General features: G+C 32.0%; 1 protein-coding gene across 1 annotated transcript in view; it reads left to right on the top strand.

The window, feature by feature from the left end:
• The window catches only part of LOC129223859 (ubiquitin thioesterase OTUB1-like), a 45,907-nt gene that overhangs the window by 6,855 nt on the left and 22,532 nt on the right, over positions 1 to 16,520 (top strand). Inside the window, exon 3 of the mRNA XM_054858221.1 lies at positions 12,823 to 12,921. Within this exon, the coding sequence (XP_054714196.1) occupies positions 12,823 to 12,921 (99 nt within the window). The remainder of the gene's footprint in view (positions 1 to 12,822; positions 12,922 to 16,520) is intronic.

Below are 16,520 nucleotides of genomic sequence, written 5' to 3'. Positions count from 1 at the left end.
AGTTAAATCTGTTTTTTTCTAATATATATATATATTTTTTTCCCTTTAGATTTATTTATTCATTGTTCTGTATATTTTTCAGAACTCTTGTCTGGTTTACAATTCTTATATCATTATTTTGACTGTTTACTTCCGAGAGTTCCGGGGGGGGGGGCTGTTGCGTTCTTCACGTACTTGAGCAAGAACTTTTTTGTTCCTCTTTAATGTGCTTTCCTTTTGAATTAAAATGTCGTTACTCGTCCTTCAAGTATGTATATATATTGTTACAAATTCTGTAAATAGTAATTATTGTAGTATGTAACCTGTAAATAGTTTCCTGTAATGAATATATAGCCCCTATACATTCGGCTGAAGTATACAATCCTCCTATTTCTTTTTTTTCATTGTTAAAATTTGTGGATGAAATAAGATAACGGTCTACGCATTTCGAGAAGCGTTTCGAATGTTGTGGAATCTTTTCGATGTTTATAAAAGCTTCCAGCGTGATAAAAAGTTCAGTTTCAAGTTAGTTTTTGCTTGTGAATCGTTGCAGCGGAACGCTGGAGAGCATTTATTGCTCTGTTTTGTGAAGCCTTTTGAGCTGTTGTTTTTCGTATTTGGAAGTAAATACGTGTGTAACCGTTGAGTTTACGGTGTTGTGTGATAATTGCTTAATTGCTGATGAATAATTTGGTAGTTGTTGACGATCTTTCCTGTACATAGTGTAAATAAATTTCCTGTATTTTTAATCAAGAACTGTGTCGTCCTTTCAAGAAAGTTGGAAGTCGCACCGAATCTGTTACAATATATATATATATATATATATGTGTGTGTGTGTGTGATATTAGCCACTGAAAAGTTGAATAATAAAAAGTTGAACAATAATCCCAAAACACCCTGGGTTTTCATCATGGGGTTCGTTGCGTTTGAGCTTATTTTGATTTGTTCAAGTCAAAAAAAAGAAAAAATCTGTTACCGTTATTTCGAAAATATATACAAATATATATTACAAGCGGGATATGTTCCAACACTTTTCGCGTAAGTCAAAATTTTGTGTTGTGAAAAAAGTCATATTTACGACATTTCGATAGGCATACATAATTGTTTTAGAGAGGGCTGCCCACCTGGGGGAAGGGGCAATAAAGTTTTCAGGGCGGGTTGTTTGCAGGGGTATTTTTCTCTTTTTCCAGGGCTCTTGCTTTTGGGTGGCCTTTGCAATATTTAAGGAGGTGCAAGGTAAATGACTAGTTATGGGCAGGTTTTTCTGTCCTTGCCAATATCAAGTTTGCAATTGATATTTCAGGAACCACATCAGTAGATTCTCAAATTAACATCTTTCATTCTTTCAAGAACACTCAATCACTTTTTTACCGAAAATAAGCTACAGTGTGGTTTATTATGTCAATTCTTCTCAGCCGGCAATACAAATTTTTTTTTCTTTTTGCGTTTAAATTTTTAAAGGGTTTATTCCTTAAAAAACCTGACATATACAGTAAACTCCCGCTTATCGGGCAGCGCTCACCTTCACCAATGTTATTTTTCATAACAAAGTTTTCATGAATTTATTTTCAAATGTTTTTTAGGATCCCTTAAGGTTAATTAAACTACTTTTTAATGCATAAATATTACACACTGACACACTTTTGATGTGGAGGTAAAATATGTTTAACATTTCAAGCCAATTTAGTAGGGGAATGTGAGGCGAAGTGAAATAGCAGGGCAAAGTGGAATGGTGAAATATCTACTCCGTTTTTAGTGCTACTTAACTACTAATATTTTAACTATGTAGTAAGATGTGTCATGTGTAGTCTATTCCAGTCAAGAAAAAATTACCTTTGAAAATCTAATTGTATGATAATACAAGCAATTTTTAAAAAATGATACTCAAATTGTAATATTTTGTTGTAACTCAAAAATTATTTTGATATTATCGAATGATGAATTGGGACCTTCAAATATTCGGTGCAGAATTTATTTAGTTAATATTTAGCTTACTTGTGCTTTTAATATTTCTCACAATTAGTCAAAGTCACTCACTCATTAAATCATCTAATAAATCACCCGCTTTTTATTTACTTAGTAATTTGATCAAAAATATTTTTCACAATCGAATAGAACATATTTCATTCGAAAAATATTTCAATTTTCTCTTTGCCCCATGGAAAAAAAAGTGAATATTTTCCACTTTTTTATTTGAAGAAACAATTTTACTGCCAAAAATCAAAAATAAGGTTTCAATGTAAGTTTTGTTATAAAATACAATGTTTTTTCTTTATGTACTGCAATTTTCAAAACAAATTTCCAATTTGTTCATTTTGAAAAAGCTCAGTCATGTTAACTATTTCACTTTGCACCACATTCCCCTACTAAAAATCCTGTATAATTTCCCCGAGATGCTATAAAATAAGCGATTTCAATTAGAAACATTGTCATAATGATTATAACACGAGGGCAAGGTTTTTAATTATACCCATACTTCATTTGAGTTTTTATAAATTAATTTATGTGTTAACTATAAAATATTATGTAACTAAGAAAATCATACCTTCATAGCGTGTAAGTTTTATTGTATTTAGTTTATAGTATATTTACATTAATAGTATTGTATTATATTTTATTTTATGTAGAAATTATTTCTTTCAAAGTAGTTGTCGATTTGTTCTTAATACCCTAGTACAGATAACATACCATTTTGATACTAAATGCCGTTTCTATTAATACTATATGGCTTAGCCAAGAAACTACCGTGTGATTTTTTTTCACTCCATTTTTTATAAGCTAAAAAATAAATCTATTGTTTCCAAAATAGCTTCTTGGATAGAAATGACTCTTCTAGGCTACACATTATTTTAAAATGTTAATAGTTGATACCCTCAAAGAGGAATTAACAGACGATACGCGGTATTAGGTTCTTTGATGAATTAAATGTATTCTGCCGCTCTGACTCCTGAAGTACAGTTGGCTCTTTTACCTGAACACCCAGATATTCTGAACACATTTGGATGGTCTTGGGAATCACGTTTGCATTACTTCCGTCTCCCCCTATACTAAACAGCTAAACACCCTTTTATACTGAAGACTTTCGTTCAGTCCAATGAGTGTTCAGAATAGAGAGTCTATTGTACTTCCTTAGCAAACGAAATACTTTTAATCAAATATGCTTTGTGTGTTTTGTGTTCTATTTTATGACTGAAAGTTTTTTATTTATGTAAAAGAGAAGTCAATTAAAACATTAAATGAAATAGTTGCATTAATTTATTCCTTTGGGAGGGGCCTGAACCCCCTGGACTACTATTCACTACTGACTATTCAGTATAGTATTTGTACAATTTGAAATTCTTGTTCGTTTTATAATTTTTTCATTTTCATTTTAGTATAATCTAGTGTGTTGATTAACATAAATGATTGCTACTGCTCCTAGTTCAAATTAGAAAAATCAGGCCTCCACAAAGTTTAAAAATTGTAACATTTAGAATATACATAGTTTTCTTAGAAACATACTGTATTTTTTGTTTTATATATGCTAATAATGCAACAACGATTTGTTGGTAAGTAAGAAACAAGCACAAGATTTCAATACCAACTTTTTCAAATTCTTCATACATAACGAAATATGATAAAACTATGATTTAGACCGAAGAAACCCCCTTTTTTTCGACAAGCATGTCATAACCCCCCCCCCCCCCCCCACCAAGATACCATTGTTTGTGGGTACACGTTTGGTGACCCCCCCCCCCCTTTTAACCGGAGCCTGGATCCACCCTTGATCCTCAAATCATTGTTGTTATATTAGAATTAAAAAAAATTGGTATACTTAAAACTAATGTTTCTTTCATTATTTATACATAAATATACATTTTATGTAAAAATGTATGTGCCTAAAATGGTAGTTAACCTATGAATGATGTTTACAATCATTTGAAATGTGACAATTTAATATTGTAAAAATGAAAGATATCATAACTGATACGGATACAGGCTATTGGGTTGAACATTGACTATCACAGGGTGGCTATTGATCAAGGAAAAGTCAGGGAACTTTATTAATCAGGGAAATATCAGGGAATTTCGAAAAAAATCCAAAATTCAGAAAAAATTTATCAAGTGAAGAAATTTTTTTTTTTGCTTTGCAAAATCAAGTATCCTAATTCCCTACGTATTTTTCACCATTTCTCTGTTTGAAAAAAAATTAAATTAATGAGGCAATTATATACTGTCAGCTTATTTGTTCATCTTTTTTCCTCAACGTCAAAATAATGAATCTTAACTTATTAACCACAGGGGGGAGGGGGGGTTGTACTTCCCAAGATGACTTCTGTGTCTGTAAAGTTATTTATTTTACGTAGCTTGAATTTTCCTTTCATACATTCCATGTTACGTAAAATAAACAACCCTACAGGCAAAGAGAAAACCGTCATTGATGCCTTAGCTTTTTTGCCTTTATTCATCGTCTTAAAGTAATTAGCATACTGTAATCACGATTTTAAGAAGAAATCTTTGTTTTCTAAATTAATACTGATAAAAGTTTAAGTGTTGTTTCTTCTTCGCATTTTTAATTGCAAAAATTGAACCTTAAATCAAAATCATCTTTGCTTTTCGCCATTGTATTATTCACTGTTGCCTCAGATTATACGTTCATCCTTACCCACTGCTGGACCAGACACATGGACGAGTTTCCGACCAACGAGGTCCAAGACATGTTCAATGGGTGTCATATCCGGAGAATGGGCAGGCCAAGGAAGTAGCGTGCACCGAAGAACTCTTGTACGTTATGTGCGACATGTGGATGTGCATTGTCCCTCTGAAACACTGCACCAGGAATGCTCTGAAGAAAGGGTAGTACCTCCGGCGTCACATCGTTATTGAAGTAGCAATCGCTATCGAGATTACCCGTAATTCAAAGTAGATGGGACTGTGCTTGATATTCAAACGTGATTCAGACAATGACACCTGGCGTTATGCCAGTATGATGTCGGATTGCACACTCTGGGAGGTGGCGTCCCTTTGTGTAACGCCTGACGCAAAATTTAAAAAAAAAAAATTTAAATAGCCAATGTCTTAACGGCATTGAAAAAAGTATTTCAAGGATTTTAAATAAACATATTTTGCTTTTTAGCCTACTTTCCCAGTAAAAGTCAGAAAAAGAAGAAAAAAGCATGAAAGAAGGCTTAATGCGTCTTAAAAATATCGTGAAAAACAAAAAAAAAGTCAAAAATAAATAAAATAATTAAATAAATATTGAAAAATTAAAAATTGGAAAGTAGGGTATTGAGATGGGGAAAAATGTCTGTCGGTCTGTCTGTTTGTCTGTCTGTCGGTCTGTCTGTCTGTCCCCCCCCCCTAATAACTTTTGAATGAATAGTCCGATTCGAACAAACTTTTTTTTGTTCGAAAGATCTCGGCGAGGACACCTCATTCCCATATTTCACTTTTTGATTTGAACTATTTTTGTTCAATTTTGAACAGTTCAAAAAAACTTAACATTAGCGCCTACGGGGAAATTCAAAGCAATTTCGAACTGTGAGGCAAATTTGCTTCAAACAAACTTTGTAGGAAAAAGCTTTTGATAAAAAACTTGTATATAAGATATCTTTTTGATTTGAACAATTTTCCGTTCAATTTTGAACAGTTCAAATCCCTTAACATTAGCGCCTACGGGGAAACTGAAAGTCAATGTAGATTCCGTACTTGAAGGCGAATTTACTTCAAACAAACTTTGTTGGAAATAGCTCTTGACGACCTACTCCGACTCCGAGAATTTAGGGGGACCTGACACCGACTCTGACTCCTGTTCCCGACAATTAATCGGACTCCGACTCCCCGACTTCGACTCTGACTTCGTAGCTTTGGCAAACATTTATACACGGAGGACAAATGACTGACTCCGATTCTTGGATATTCGACTCCGACTCTTTTATCCCAAAATGAGATTGACTCCGACTCCGCTGCTGTGGTTTTAACTGTGAAATAATTATTGTTGATATGATTTGTTTTTATTTTCACGCTAAAGTTTTAATTTAGGTATTTAGTTTTCGGTGAATAAACTCGAAAAATATGCGCAGACGATTTTTTTTTTTTTTTTTGACTATGAAAATTATTTCTTTAAGTTGACATTTTATTGTTTTTTTTTATTTTGGTAAGTGCATTAATTTGTTTAAAAAATTATTTTCGGCAACAAGGGAAAAAGAAACGAATTTTTTTTTTATATGATGTATTTATTTTAATGAACTTATTATTATTTTTTCATTTTGAAAGCTGTTAAAAAAAATTTTTAATGGAAAGAAGTGTATTAGCTGCTTTGTTTAAAAGGTGCTGCTATTTTATTTGTTCGTTTTTTTTTTTTTTTTTTTTTGAAGAAAAGTAAGGAATATTTTATTCCTAGAAATCAGCTTAAAATATTAAAAAAAAATATGTTTGAAAAAATTTGCGATTTTAGCTATTTTTGAGAATATTGATCAGGTACTAGAAAGTAGTATGGGTATACGGGAAAGTAGGCTCGTCTAGTTCTAGACGGAACTTCTTGTTACTTTAACTGATCAAGAAATAATTCAGAATATCTCGAGTCCAGTCAGGTCTGATTTTCTCAAGATTTGTAGATTGTACATAGAAAACTGCACTATGCAAAAAGCTTTTATGTGAATTTTCTTTTTATTCAACACATTTCACAAATATCAAATAAACAAGATATATTTTTTAGAAATTAGCAGGATTTATAAATCGTCAGACGAAAAATAGAATATGATGTACAGCGTTTTTATTATCTTACAAAAAAGTTTAATGTTTCTTACTCTGTACAAAAAACATTGAAAAACAGGCAGCATAAAATTCAAAAAAATGTCTCGATTAAGCTGGAATTCAGTAAAAATGGATTTAGACAATTTGAGGTTCTACTGTGGTTTTGTATAACTAAATGAATTACAATAAAGTAAAATGCAGAAAAAAAATGTAGTTATTAAAAAAGAATAGCTTTTAACACTTGAGAAGTAACTTGGCCTAAATTGTTGATAATCATAGAAACTACAAAAGCTGAAACTTCATTCTTGGATTGCACTGTCTTTTATACTTTTCTTCAGAAAACACTGAATTTTAATTAATTTTCTATCTTTTTCCACTCTTAGACAATTTCTATGCTTTGTTCATGTACTTACGCTACCATATTCTACAAGTCTGCCACCTTTTCCCTAAAAAAGCAGGCATCGCAGCGTTCCTATATTCCTATATTTTCCTATATTTCTGAAAAAGTTCCTATAATTCCTATATTTTCAGTTTCCGATTCCTTTTTTTTTTTTTTTTTTTACTTTTCCCCTCGACTTTTGGCTACCGCCTTTTCCGCGATCCACGTGCAGCCGCCATTTTATCTTTCCTACTGTGCAGGGCTCCCAAATGGTTCGCTTTTCCCGCCAAAGTCCGTGTTTTATGGTAAAGTCCGCTTCAGACTTTTAACATTATGGTCTGATTAGTTCGCTTTTATATTGTTTTTACTTAAATATCAGATTTTAAAAGTTTTTCATTTCGTTAAAAGTTACTGTTCTCCCAAGCACGCCGCCTCAGCGCGTGTTAAACAAAGTTCGTCAGCCCATGAAAAACCTTGAAAAGTTCTTGGGGGGGGGGGGGAGGTCACACACACACATTTTCTAGTGTTTGAAAACCTTGAAAAAGTATAAAAAGTTTCTTTATTGCTTGAATTTATTTATTGTTTGGATTGTGTAGTGGCGTAGCTAGACCCGACTTTCGGGGGGGGGGGGGGTTACTTCTTTTATATATATATATAATATATATATATATATATATATATATATATATATATATATATATATATATATATATATATATATATATATATATATATATATGTGTGTGTGTGTGTGTAATCGCTTGGAATTTTTTCCTTTCTCTTCTCTCTTCTTTTTCTCTTTTTTTTTTTTTTTTTTTGAGAATAACTTTTCGGGGGGGGGAGGTTGTCCCCAAAACCCCCCCCTTAGCTACGCCCTTGGGATTGTGCTTGTAATTCTTTTAAAAAATTTCATTAGTGCAATTTTCTGAACATATATATTCGATATGATTTATCGCGAAAAATTGCTTTCGTGTTTGAGGTTTCAATCCTTTTGCATCTTGTTAATATTTTGATTCTTTTTACAATCCAAAGTGATTTTGACATGTGCTTACCTTAGCTTAGCTTATTTTTCGTTTAATTTCAATAATTAATGACGGAATTATTTTGGAAACCATGGCAACATTGAACTTACTCGGCTCGGACGCGGAAAAATGCTTCTCGCTTTTGAAATTTCAATCCTTTTGCATCTTGTAAATATGTTGATGTTTTCCACAATTAGAAGTTATTTTAGTATATGCTACTTTAGTTTAGCTTATTTTTCGTTTAATTTCAATAGTTAACCAAGGAAATATTTTGGAAACCATAACAATAACATTGAGCTTATTCGGACTTCACGGAAAATTGCATCTCGCGTTTGAAATTTCAATCCTTCTGCATCTTGTGAACATTTTGATGTTTTGACAATTGGAAGTTATTTTGACATATGTTTTTATAGATTAGCTTATTTTTCGTTTAATTTCAATAATTAATGAAGGAATTATTTTGGAAGCCATGGCAACATTGAACTTACTCGGATTTCGCGGAAAAATGCTTCTCGCGTTGGAAATTTCAATCCTTTTGCATCCTGTAAATATTTTGATGTTTTCCACAATTGGAAGTTATTTTGACATATGCTACCTTAGTTTAGCTTATTTTTCCTTTAATTTCAATAATTAACGAAGGAAATATTTTGAAAACCATAACAACATTGAGCTTATTCGGAATTCGCGGAAAATAGTTTCAATCCTTTTGCACCTTGTAAACATTTTGATGTTTTTGACAATTGGAAGTTATTTTGACATATGCTACTATAGATTAGCTTATTTTTCGTTTAATTTCAATAATTAACGAAGGAATTATTTTGGAAGCCATGGCAACATTGAACTTAATCGGATTTCGCGGAAAAATGCTTCTCGCGTTGGAAATTTCAATCCTTTTGCATCTTGTAAATATTTTGATGTTTTCCACAATTGGAAGTTATTTTGACATATGCTACCTTAGTTTAGCTTATTTTTTGTTTAATTTCAATAATTAACGAAGGAAATATTTTGAAAACAATAACAACATTGAGCTTATTTGGACTTCGCGGAAAATAATTTCAATCCTTTTGCATCTTGTAAACATTTAGATGTTTTTGACAGTTGGAAGTTATTTTGACATATACTACTTTAGATTAGCTTATTTTTCATTTAATTTCAATAATTAACGTAGGAATTATTTTGGAAACCATGGTAACATTGAACTTACTCGGACTTCGCGGAAAATTGCTTTTAATGTTTGAAATTTCAATCTTTTTGAATCATGTAAATATTAAAATATTTTGCCCCAATCGAATGTTATTTTCCCATATTCCAACTTAGATTAGCATGTTTTAGGTTTAATTTAGTAGAAAAATAAATAAATTTATTTTATGGGAAGCATGCCAACATTGAACTTGGTTTCGTGAAAATTTGCTTCTCTGAGCTTTCAATCGTTTTGCATCTTATAAATATTTTTATATTTATGGCAATTAGAAGTTATTTTGACATGCTACGTCAGATTAACTCGATTAAATTTTTTACTTAAATAACTAAAAAATTAATATTTTTTGTGTTGTTTAATTCAAGCTTATTTAGTTTTCCAAACATAATTTTGATTATCATTAGCTTATTTTCGGTTATTACTGTTTTTTTGTGTGGGAGGGGGAGGGGTATTAAATTTAAACAATTGAGCACATAACATTTTAAAGTAGCGTCTGTATATGAAACAAAGTTGAATTATGTAATTATATGAAGTTGAATTTGTACATCATTTCATTGTCATGATGCCTGCTTGCTGTTGTTGTCGTGTGCCAAGTAGGCTGGCAATTTGAGGTGCACTGCTTCACTTTTCCAACTGTAGAGTAATTTGGTGTGAAGTCCGACTTCTACAGTACACACATGCCATAAGGACCCCTTTATAGGGGACAAGGACAGGAGAGAGAAAGTACGTCCATGTCCGAGCCGGGATTCGAACCCGGACCTTCCTATCGCAGTCAGACTTCTCTGACCACTAGACAAGGCAGGCGGCATGATGCCTGCTAAAGGGGGGAATTTGTCCCCCCCCCCCCCATAAAAGTTCAAAGCACTCATGGCCCTGCAATCATGGATTATTTTTTTTAATGTAAGCTTTATGATTCTTGAAAATATACTTTGAATATGAAAATTGCAAAACTATGCCTCATGTGATCTGCTTCTCTTTGTGATTGAGAATTTCAGACATTTTTAGGGAAACTTTCAATACAGTAGATCTGTTTGGTGTGTGATGGATTCATATCGGTGAAGAAGGGATATAAATGCTATTAAAGAAGCATTACAATACAGAAAAACACAAAAATAATTTTAAAATATAGAAAGATGAAGCACAGCTTCATCTATCCTTCAGTGAGACTACCAGCATCCCTGGTTCAATTCAAAATGTATCATTACGCCCATTTAGTTCTATGGAGGCTGCCTTAAGTGCTGCGCTAAGTGCCTCCCCCCCTCCCATCCAAATGTTTGTGTAAATAATATTATTCAATGGATAAAAAGATCAGTTGTGCAGAAGGTGATAAAGGAATTGTATCATTAAAAATCAGTATTATGGTTAATTAACAAATTATTTTCAGGGATTTAGCAGCAGGCAGCTAATTTGCCTTTTGATGCTTCCTTGTGTTTAAATGAATGGTCCTCTCAAGATCCTCTTTTTAATCCTAACTGGTCCTCTTTAGTCCTCTTTTTGATTGAAATTGGTCCTCTTTTACCCTTTTCTAAAACTAAAATGCGTTGGGAGCCCTGCATTAGTTTCTAGAAAAGTGAAATTTTATCTGCACAATTGCATTCGATCCTCATTGATTTGGAGGCTTTGGTATGAACTTAAAGAAACGGTTTTGATTACTAAACTATTTATTTATTTTGAAGTAATTTAAAAACCTATTTTAACTTAAATTTTCCAAAATGCATGTTTTTGTAAACAAGTGCAAGGTTCTATTTATTAATTTTTTTTTATGAAAGTAGTAAAAACTACCCCCCCTCACTTTTTGTACTTTAAAACTTTGGGACAGTGGTGGCCACCAAGTTTTTTAGGTCTGGATTGGGTGTCCTTCAAAGTCATGGGAAATCGTGGATTTCAACTATGATCGAATTTGGTACTGAAAAGTCAGGATTTTCAGGGGGGGAAAATGGTCAAAAAGTATCATATCAGAGATTTTTCTGAAAAAAAAACTCAGTATACATTTAAATTTTTAATTTGCATACATTTAAATTTTTACCTGAACACTTTTTTCTAGAAAAGAAAAGGAAATTCACAATAATTTCTTTTTCACAAAAATAAAGAAAATTCACAAAAAATATTTTGCTTTTTCGCATAACGGGGACTTAAAAAATGAAACCTGGATTGACCCCTGATATTACTGTGGCATGTGACTTTGATTTCAGCATAGCACATGTTTCAACAACTTATAAAACTTTAAGTTTGGCTTTTACTGCATTGTCAAGTGATAACATAAATTAGAACAGAACTTCACGAATTTCATTCTACTGCACAGCTTGCCCATCGCAGTATCGGATCATGCAAAATCTTTCATTAAAAATTAGATTAGTGACACAACTATTTTAAGAAAGATTTGTGTTCATCTACAAAAAGTTTCATCTACTTTTTTTTTTTTTTTTAAAGAAGTATGCCTTAATATGTTTAGTACAAATTACAGTTTTACGCTCTTTTACTGTTTGTAAAATTGATTTTGTGTGTATTTTTAGACTTATTTATGCGTATGTATTGCACTTATGTCAGGTAGTGTAATTAAATGTTTTTAATCGAATAGTAGTATTGCATTTTGAAAAAAAATGTCATACTGGCGAGCTTTGTTATCGAAATTCCTGTATTTCCTTTTTTTTTTTTTTCAAAATATTCCTATATTATTTCGAAAAATTCCTATATTGTTTGCAGAAAATTCCTATATTTTCCATCGAATTCCTATATTTTTTTCAGAAAATTCCTATATTTTCCTATATTTTTGTTGGCAAATGTCACTTCTATCCCTGTAAAAAAGACAAAAAAGTCCTTTTGTTTTTTAAACCCAGCTTTTTTTTGGGGGGGAGGGGGTATTTAAAAAAAAACCCTGGTTCCAAGGATTTTTTTTAAAAAAACCTGGGATTTTGCCAACCCTGTCCTATTGTATAATGTCTTTGCATCCATAGACACTTTTGTACTGAAAAGTGATTCCTTGTAACCCCAAAACACACGTCGGCTATTATTTTTTGTTTTAATTCTGTTTTACATAATCTTATTCAACATGCAGTAGGTAAATAGATTTCTTAGTAAGTTTATGTCTTTTACTTCTAATCATGTATCTATAAAAGTAAGAGGTGAACTTTTTTCTCAACCATTCTGCACATTTTGAAGAAAGCAACTGTTTAATATTAATAATGTAATGATCATTGAACAATATGCATATCCGCAGTGAATGTAACTGCAGAGCATGTTTCATGCATAAGCATGATGAAACAACTCATCGTGTTGTATCCTATAAAAGGCTCTTATCTGCAGAGCAGTAGAGGTATCTGAAACCATGCCCAGAAAAAAAAAATGTGGAAGAAGTTTTAAAAAAGATTGTGCTATTCAATAGAGGAAAAAAATCTTGTCTTATTACTAAATTTTGAGGATTGATACGTATTCATTCTTTCATGCACATAAATAGCATCATTAAGTTTCACTTGACTCCTAATTATTTATCACCTTCTTTCCTTATGTAGATTGCTGAAACTAATCCTTTGATTGGTCCAAAGTGTGATCTTTCATTATTGCAGAAGGAATATGCTGAAGATGATCTTGTATATCAGCAAAAAGTTAATGTAAGTTGCAGAGAGATTGTTAAAATGTTCTCTAAATTAAACTTTACATCAGTCAATAGAAGCTTTTTGAATTCTTAAAATATTAAAATTGTTTTGATTATTAATATGAAATGTCGGTAAAATAGCAAAGGTTAACATAGTTGTATCTATTGAGTTGTTTTACTTTATCAGATTTTTATACTTATAGTAAGAAGTTGATTTAGCCATTTCCAGTAAAGGTTGTAACATTGTTATTTATCAAATGCTGAAACAATATCATATAAGTGAACTTTAATCAAATGTGTGTTTCACAACCTCTGCATAAAACCCATATTAAAAATAAACTATGTTCTGGTTAATCATTCATTTCAATGTACCATTTCTCTCTAATTCAGATCCAGAAAGTGCTAAAGGATCTTCATTTAGCAATGGGTGAACAAGTACTTATCTTTTTCTGCAGAAGTTACAGATTTCTTTCAGAAACTCTAGGTTTTCTACAAATATCTTCTAACTAAAGATGTAATTTTTCAGAAATTTGTACAGATTTCTTCACATTGGAAGTAAATCTAAAATTCCAGCAAATTACCCCGTATACAACTGAAAACTTGTGTAAAATGTTGAGTTTTATGCATCATTTGCAGGAACTTTGGATTTATTCTCATTTGAAGAAATCTGCAGAGGTTAAGAAAAATTACATCTTTAATTGTTAGAAAATATTTGCAAAAAATCATCTTTAACTGCCTGCAGGGCCGGATTTGGAAGTGTGGAGGCCCCGGGGCAACAAAGGAGTGGAGGCCTCTAATCAGGATTTGAAAAGATCATCATATTTTCGAAAATATCCAATACTTTGATATATATCCGAATATTATGGTATAATGTATATATTCAATATTTTCGACCCATGAAAGTTAGGATATTTTGTAAAAATTTTATTGTGGGAGCCCCTTTGTTGTGGAGGCCCCCCACAGTAGCCCCGCCTGCCCTCCCCTAAATCCGGCCTTTACTGCCTGCACCTGCCTTATGATCCTTAAGTGACCTGGAAGACCAATAGTTAAATGATTGGCAAATAATTGTAAGGCAAAAATTTTCCATTCAACATCTTTGTGTAGCTATGTCTTGGTCACACTATTGGCCATGTGCTGTTATTCTGAGGGGAAAACACTGCTTCTAATGCCATGAGATACTTAGAATGTTGTCAAGCACTCGGAATAGAATGTGCCATTCCTGGCACTTAGCCAAGAAAGTGCCATTCTTATCACTTTTAAGTGCCAAGAATGGAGATATGTGACACAGGGTATTGCATTTTCTGTCAAGAATATGTTCCTGAAATTTTAATTCTATGCTTTTTTCTGAAGTAAAACTTGAGTATCATATTTTCGGGAATAAGCGCCGCACACGGTGTAAGCGCTGCACCTTCCATAAGTGCGCACCCAGCATTAAACAACTTAAAAGCACAATCAGTAGTAAAAAAAAGCTGGATTAAATGTAAATAAAAGATATTTTTTTATTTCTCGATAGTATTTTTAATTAAAATAATGAAATGCTTTAAAAAATCCCCATTTTGCACTTTTTGCCTTAGGCATCCCTCGATTGGCCATCACTTTCAATGTTAATTTATCCGATTTCCATGGGTAAATGCATCTCTCGTCAGTCCCAAACTCTCTGGCAGCAAAACGATTTCCAATTGCTTCTGCCTTTATTACCTTAAACTTAAAGGCTGCCGGATAATTTTTCAATTGCTGTGAGCATTATGTGTAGTGAAATTAGACTTACTACCCCGCTAGTAGAATTGAACTTGCAAAAAAAAATGTCCACAGCCTGAAGTTGGAGAAAAAGAAAAACACGTGAAGCATTTTTCCTCAAGGAAAATTTGTATTTATTATCTTCAAAAGATTTCTGAAGTTGACGAACAACATCTTCATTGATATTTAAAAAAACATTTAGAAAACTAAACAAATATTAGCCGCTATAATGCAACGAAACATTAAGTTTACAAACATGCTGATTCCAAGGAATATAAGTCATTACCGTAATACACAAAAATAGGCCTAAAGGCGTTTTATAACTTTAAAATTGACATCACGTTGTATAACGCCCTGCCAGGAGTAAAGAGCACTGGCAGACATCACGAAATCACGATGAATTACTACGTGCAACACATTGCGGCTATGTGAGGTGAGAGAGAGAGCGAAAAAAATCGCTCGAAGTATTTAAAGTCTTCACATGGCTTTCAAATTAAGAATATGCAAAGTACAAGATGTGTTGCCAATGAAAGAAAGTTAAAGATATGTTGCCAATCAAAAAGTAACTCAATCTAAAAAAAAATTCTCACGGTTATAAGATACAATGAACTGGTGACTCGGTTCACCCAAAAGTTCATTCATTTGACTGAGTTATTGCAACCGATCGCACAAATGACGTCACAACGTGATGCAATGTTTACATCGAAAAAGGATTGATTCTGCATGATGCAAAAACGTATTTTTAATTATTATTTTTTTTTTTTTCCAAATTAAGTGATTCTTTCACTTTTTGTGAAAGTTTAAATTAAAAATCTAACAAGCAGCCCCATTTTTGCAACATGCACAACAATCAGAAAAATTCACAATAAATTCAAATTGACAAAGTCACCATTGAATTTCACAAAAATTTTACACACCCAAAAAGTTCAAATTTAGTTTATATATTTTCCCCCCCAAAAATAATGTCACAAAAATGTCCAAGTTGATATTTGGTATAAGGTTTTGTCAAAGCATCAGCTAAATTTAATTTAGAACTCACATACATTAATTTAAACAATTTTTCATTTACTAAATTTCTCAAAAAATGATACTTGATATCAATATGTTTACTTCTTTGATTTTGTATAGGACTTTTGGAAAAATCTATTGCAGCAATGTTGTCACAAAATATTTCACAATTTTTCAAAATTAAATTCAAATTTTCATTTTTTAAAATTCTCATGATCCAGACAAATTCTTTAGCAGCCCCTGTTAAAGTGACATATTCGGCTTCCATAGTGGAAAGAGCAATACATTTATGCTTAAAGGTTTTCCACATGATAGGTGTATTATCTAGCAAGATGATGTAACCTCCCATTGAAACCCTATCATCTCTACTAGCTGCCCAATCTGAATCAGAATAACATTTAATATTTAAATTTGAAATATTTGATAACTTCAACTTAAGATTTTTCGTATACAAAACATAACCAAGAAGACGAAGTAAACCATGCCAATGTTTTTCACCATAATTAGATTGAAATTGGGAAAATATATTCAAAACATATGTTATGTCGGGCCGAGTTCTACTAACCAAAAAGGATAAACAGCCAATTAAATTTCGATATGGTAAAGAATTACATTTATCTATTTCTAACTTACTAGTAGGCGAGTCAATTTTTGAATAAACCACCCCAACATTACTAATTGGAATATTATAACTAGAATACAACTCAACAATTTTATTAATATACGTTGTCTGATGAATATACCAATTACCATCAATGTTTTGAAATTCAACTCCCAGAAATTTTCTTATTTCACCCAAAATTTTTAATTCAAAATGATTTCTTAAAAAATTTACAATTTCATTCAAATCAGATTTTAGTTTGCCAAAAA

Source organism: Uloborus diversus, chromosome 6 (genome assembly GCF_026930045.1).
Source record: "Uloborus diversus isolate 005 chromosome 6, Udiv.v.3.1, whole genome shotgun sequence".
Lineage (NCBI taxonomy): Eukaryota > Metazoa > Arthropoda > Arachnida > Araneae > Uloboridae > Uloborus > Uloborus diversus.
Note: the sequence above shows the minus strand (reverse complement) of the source record. Positions and strands in the feature narration are given on the sequence as shown.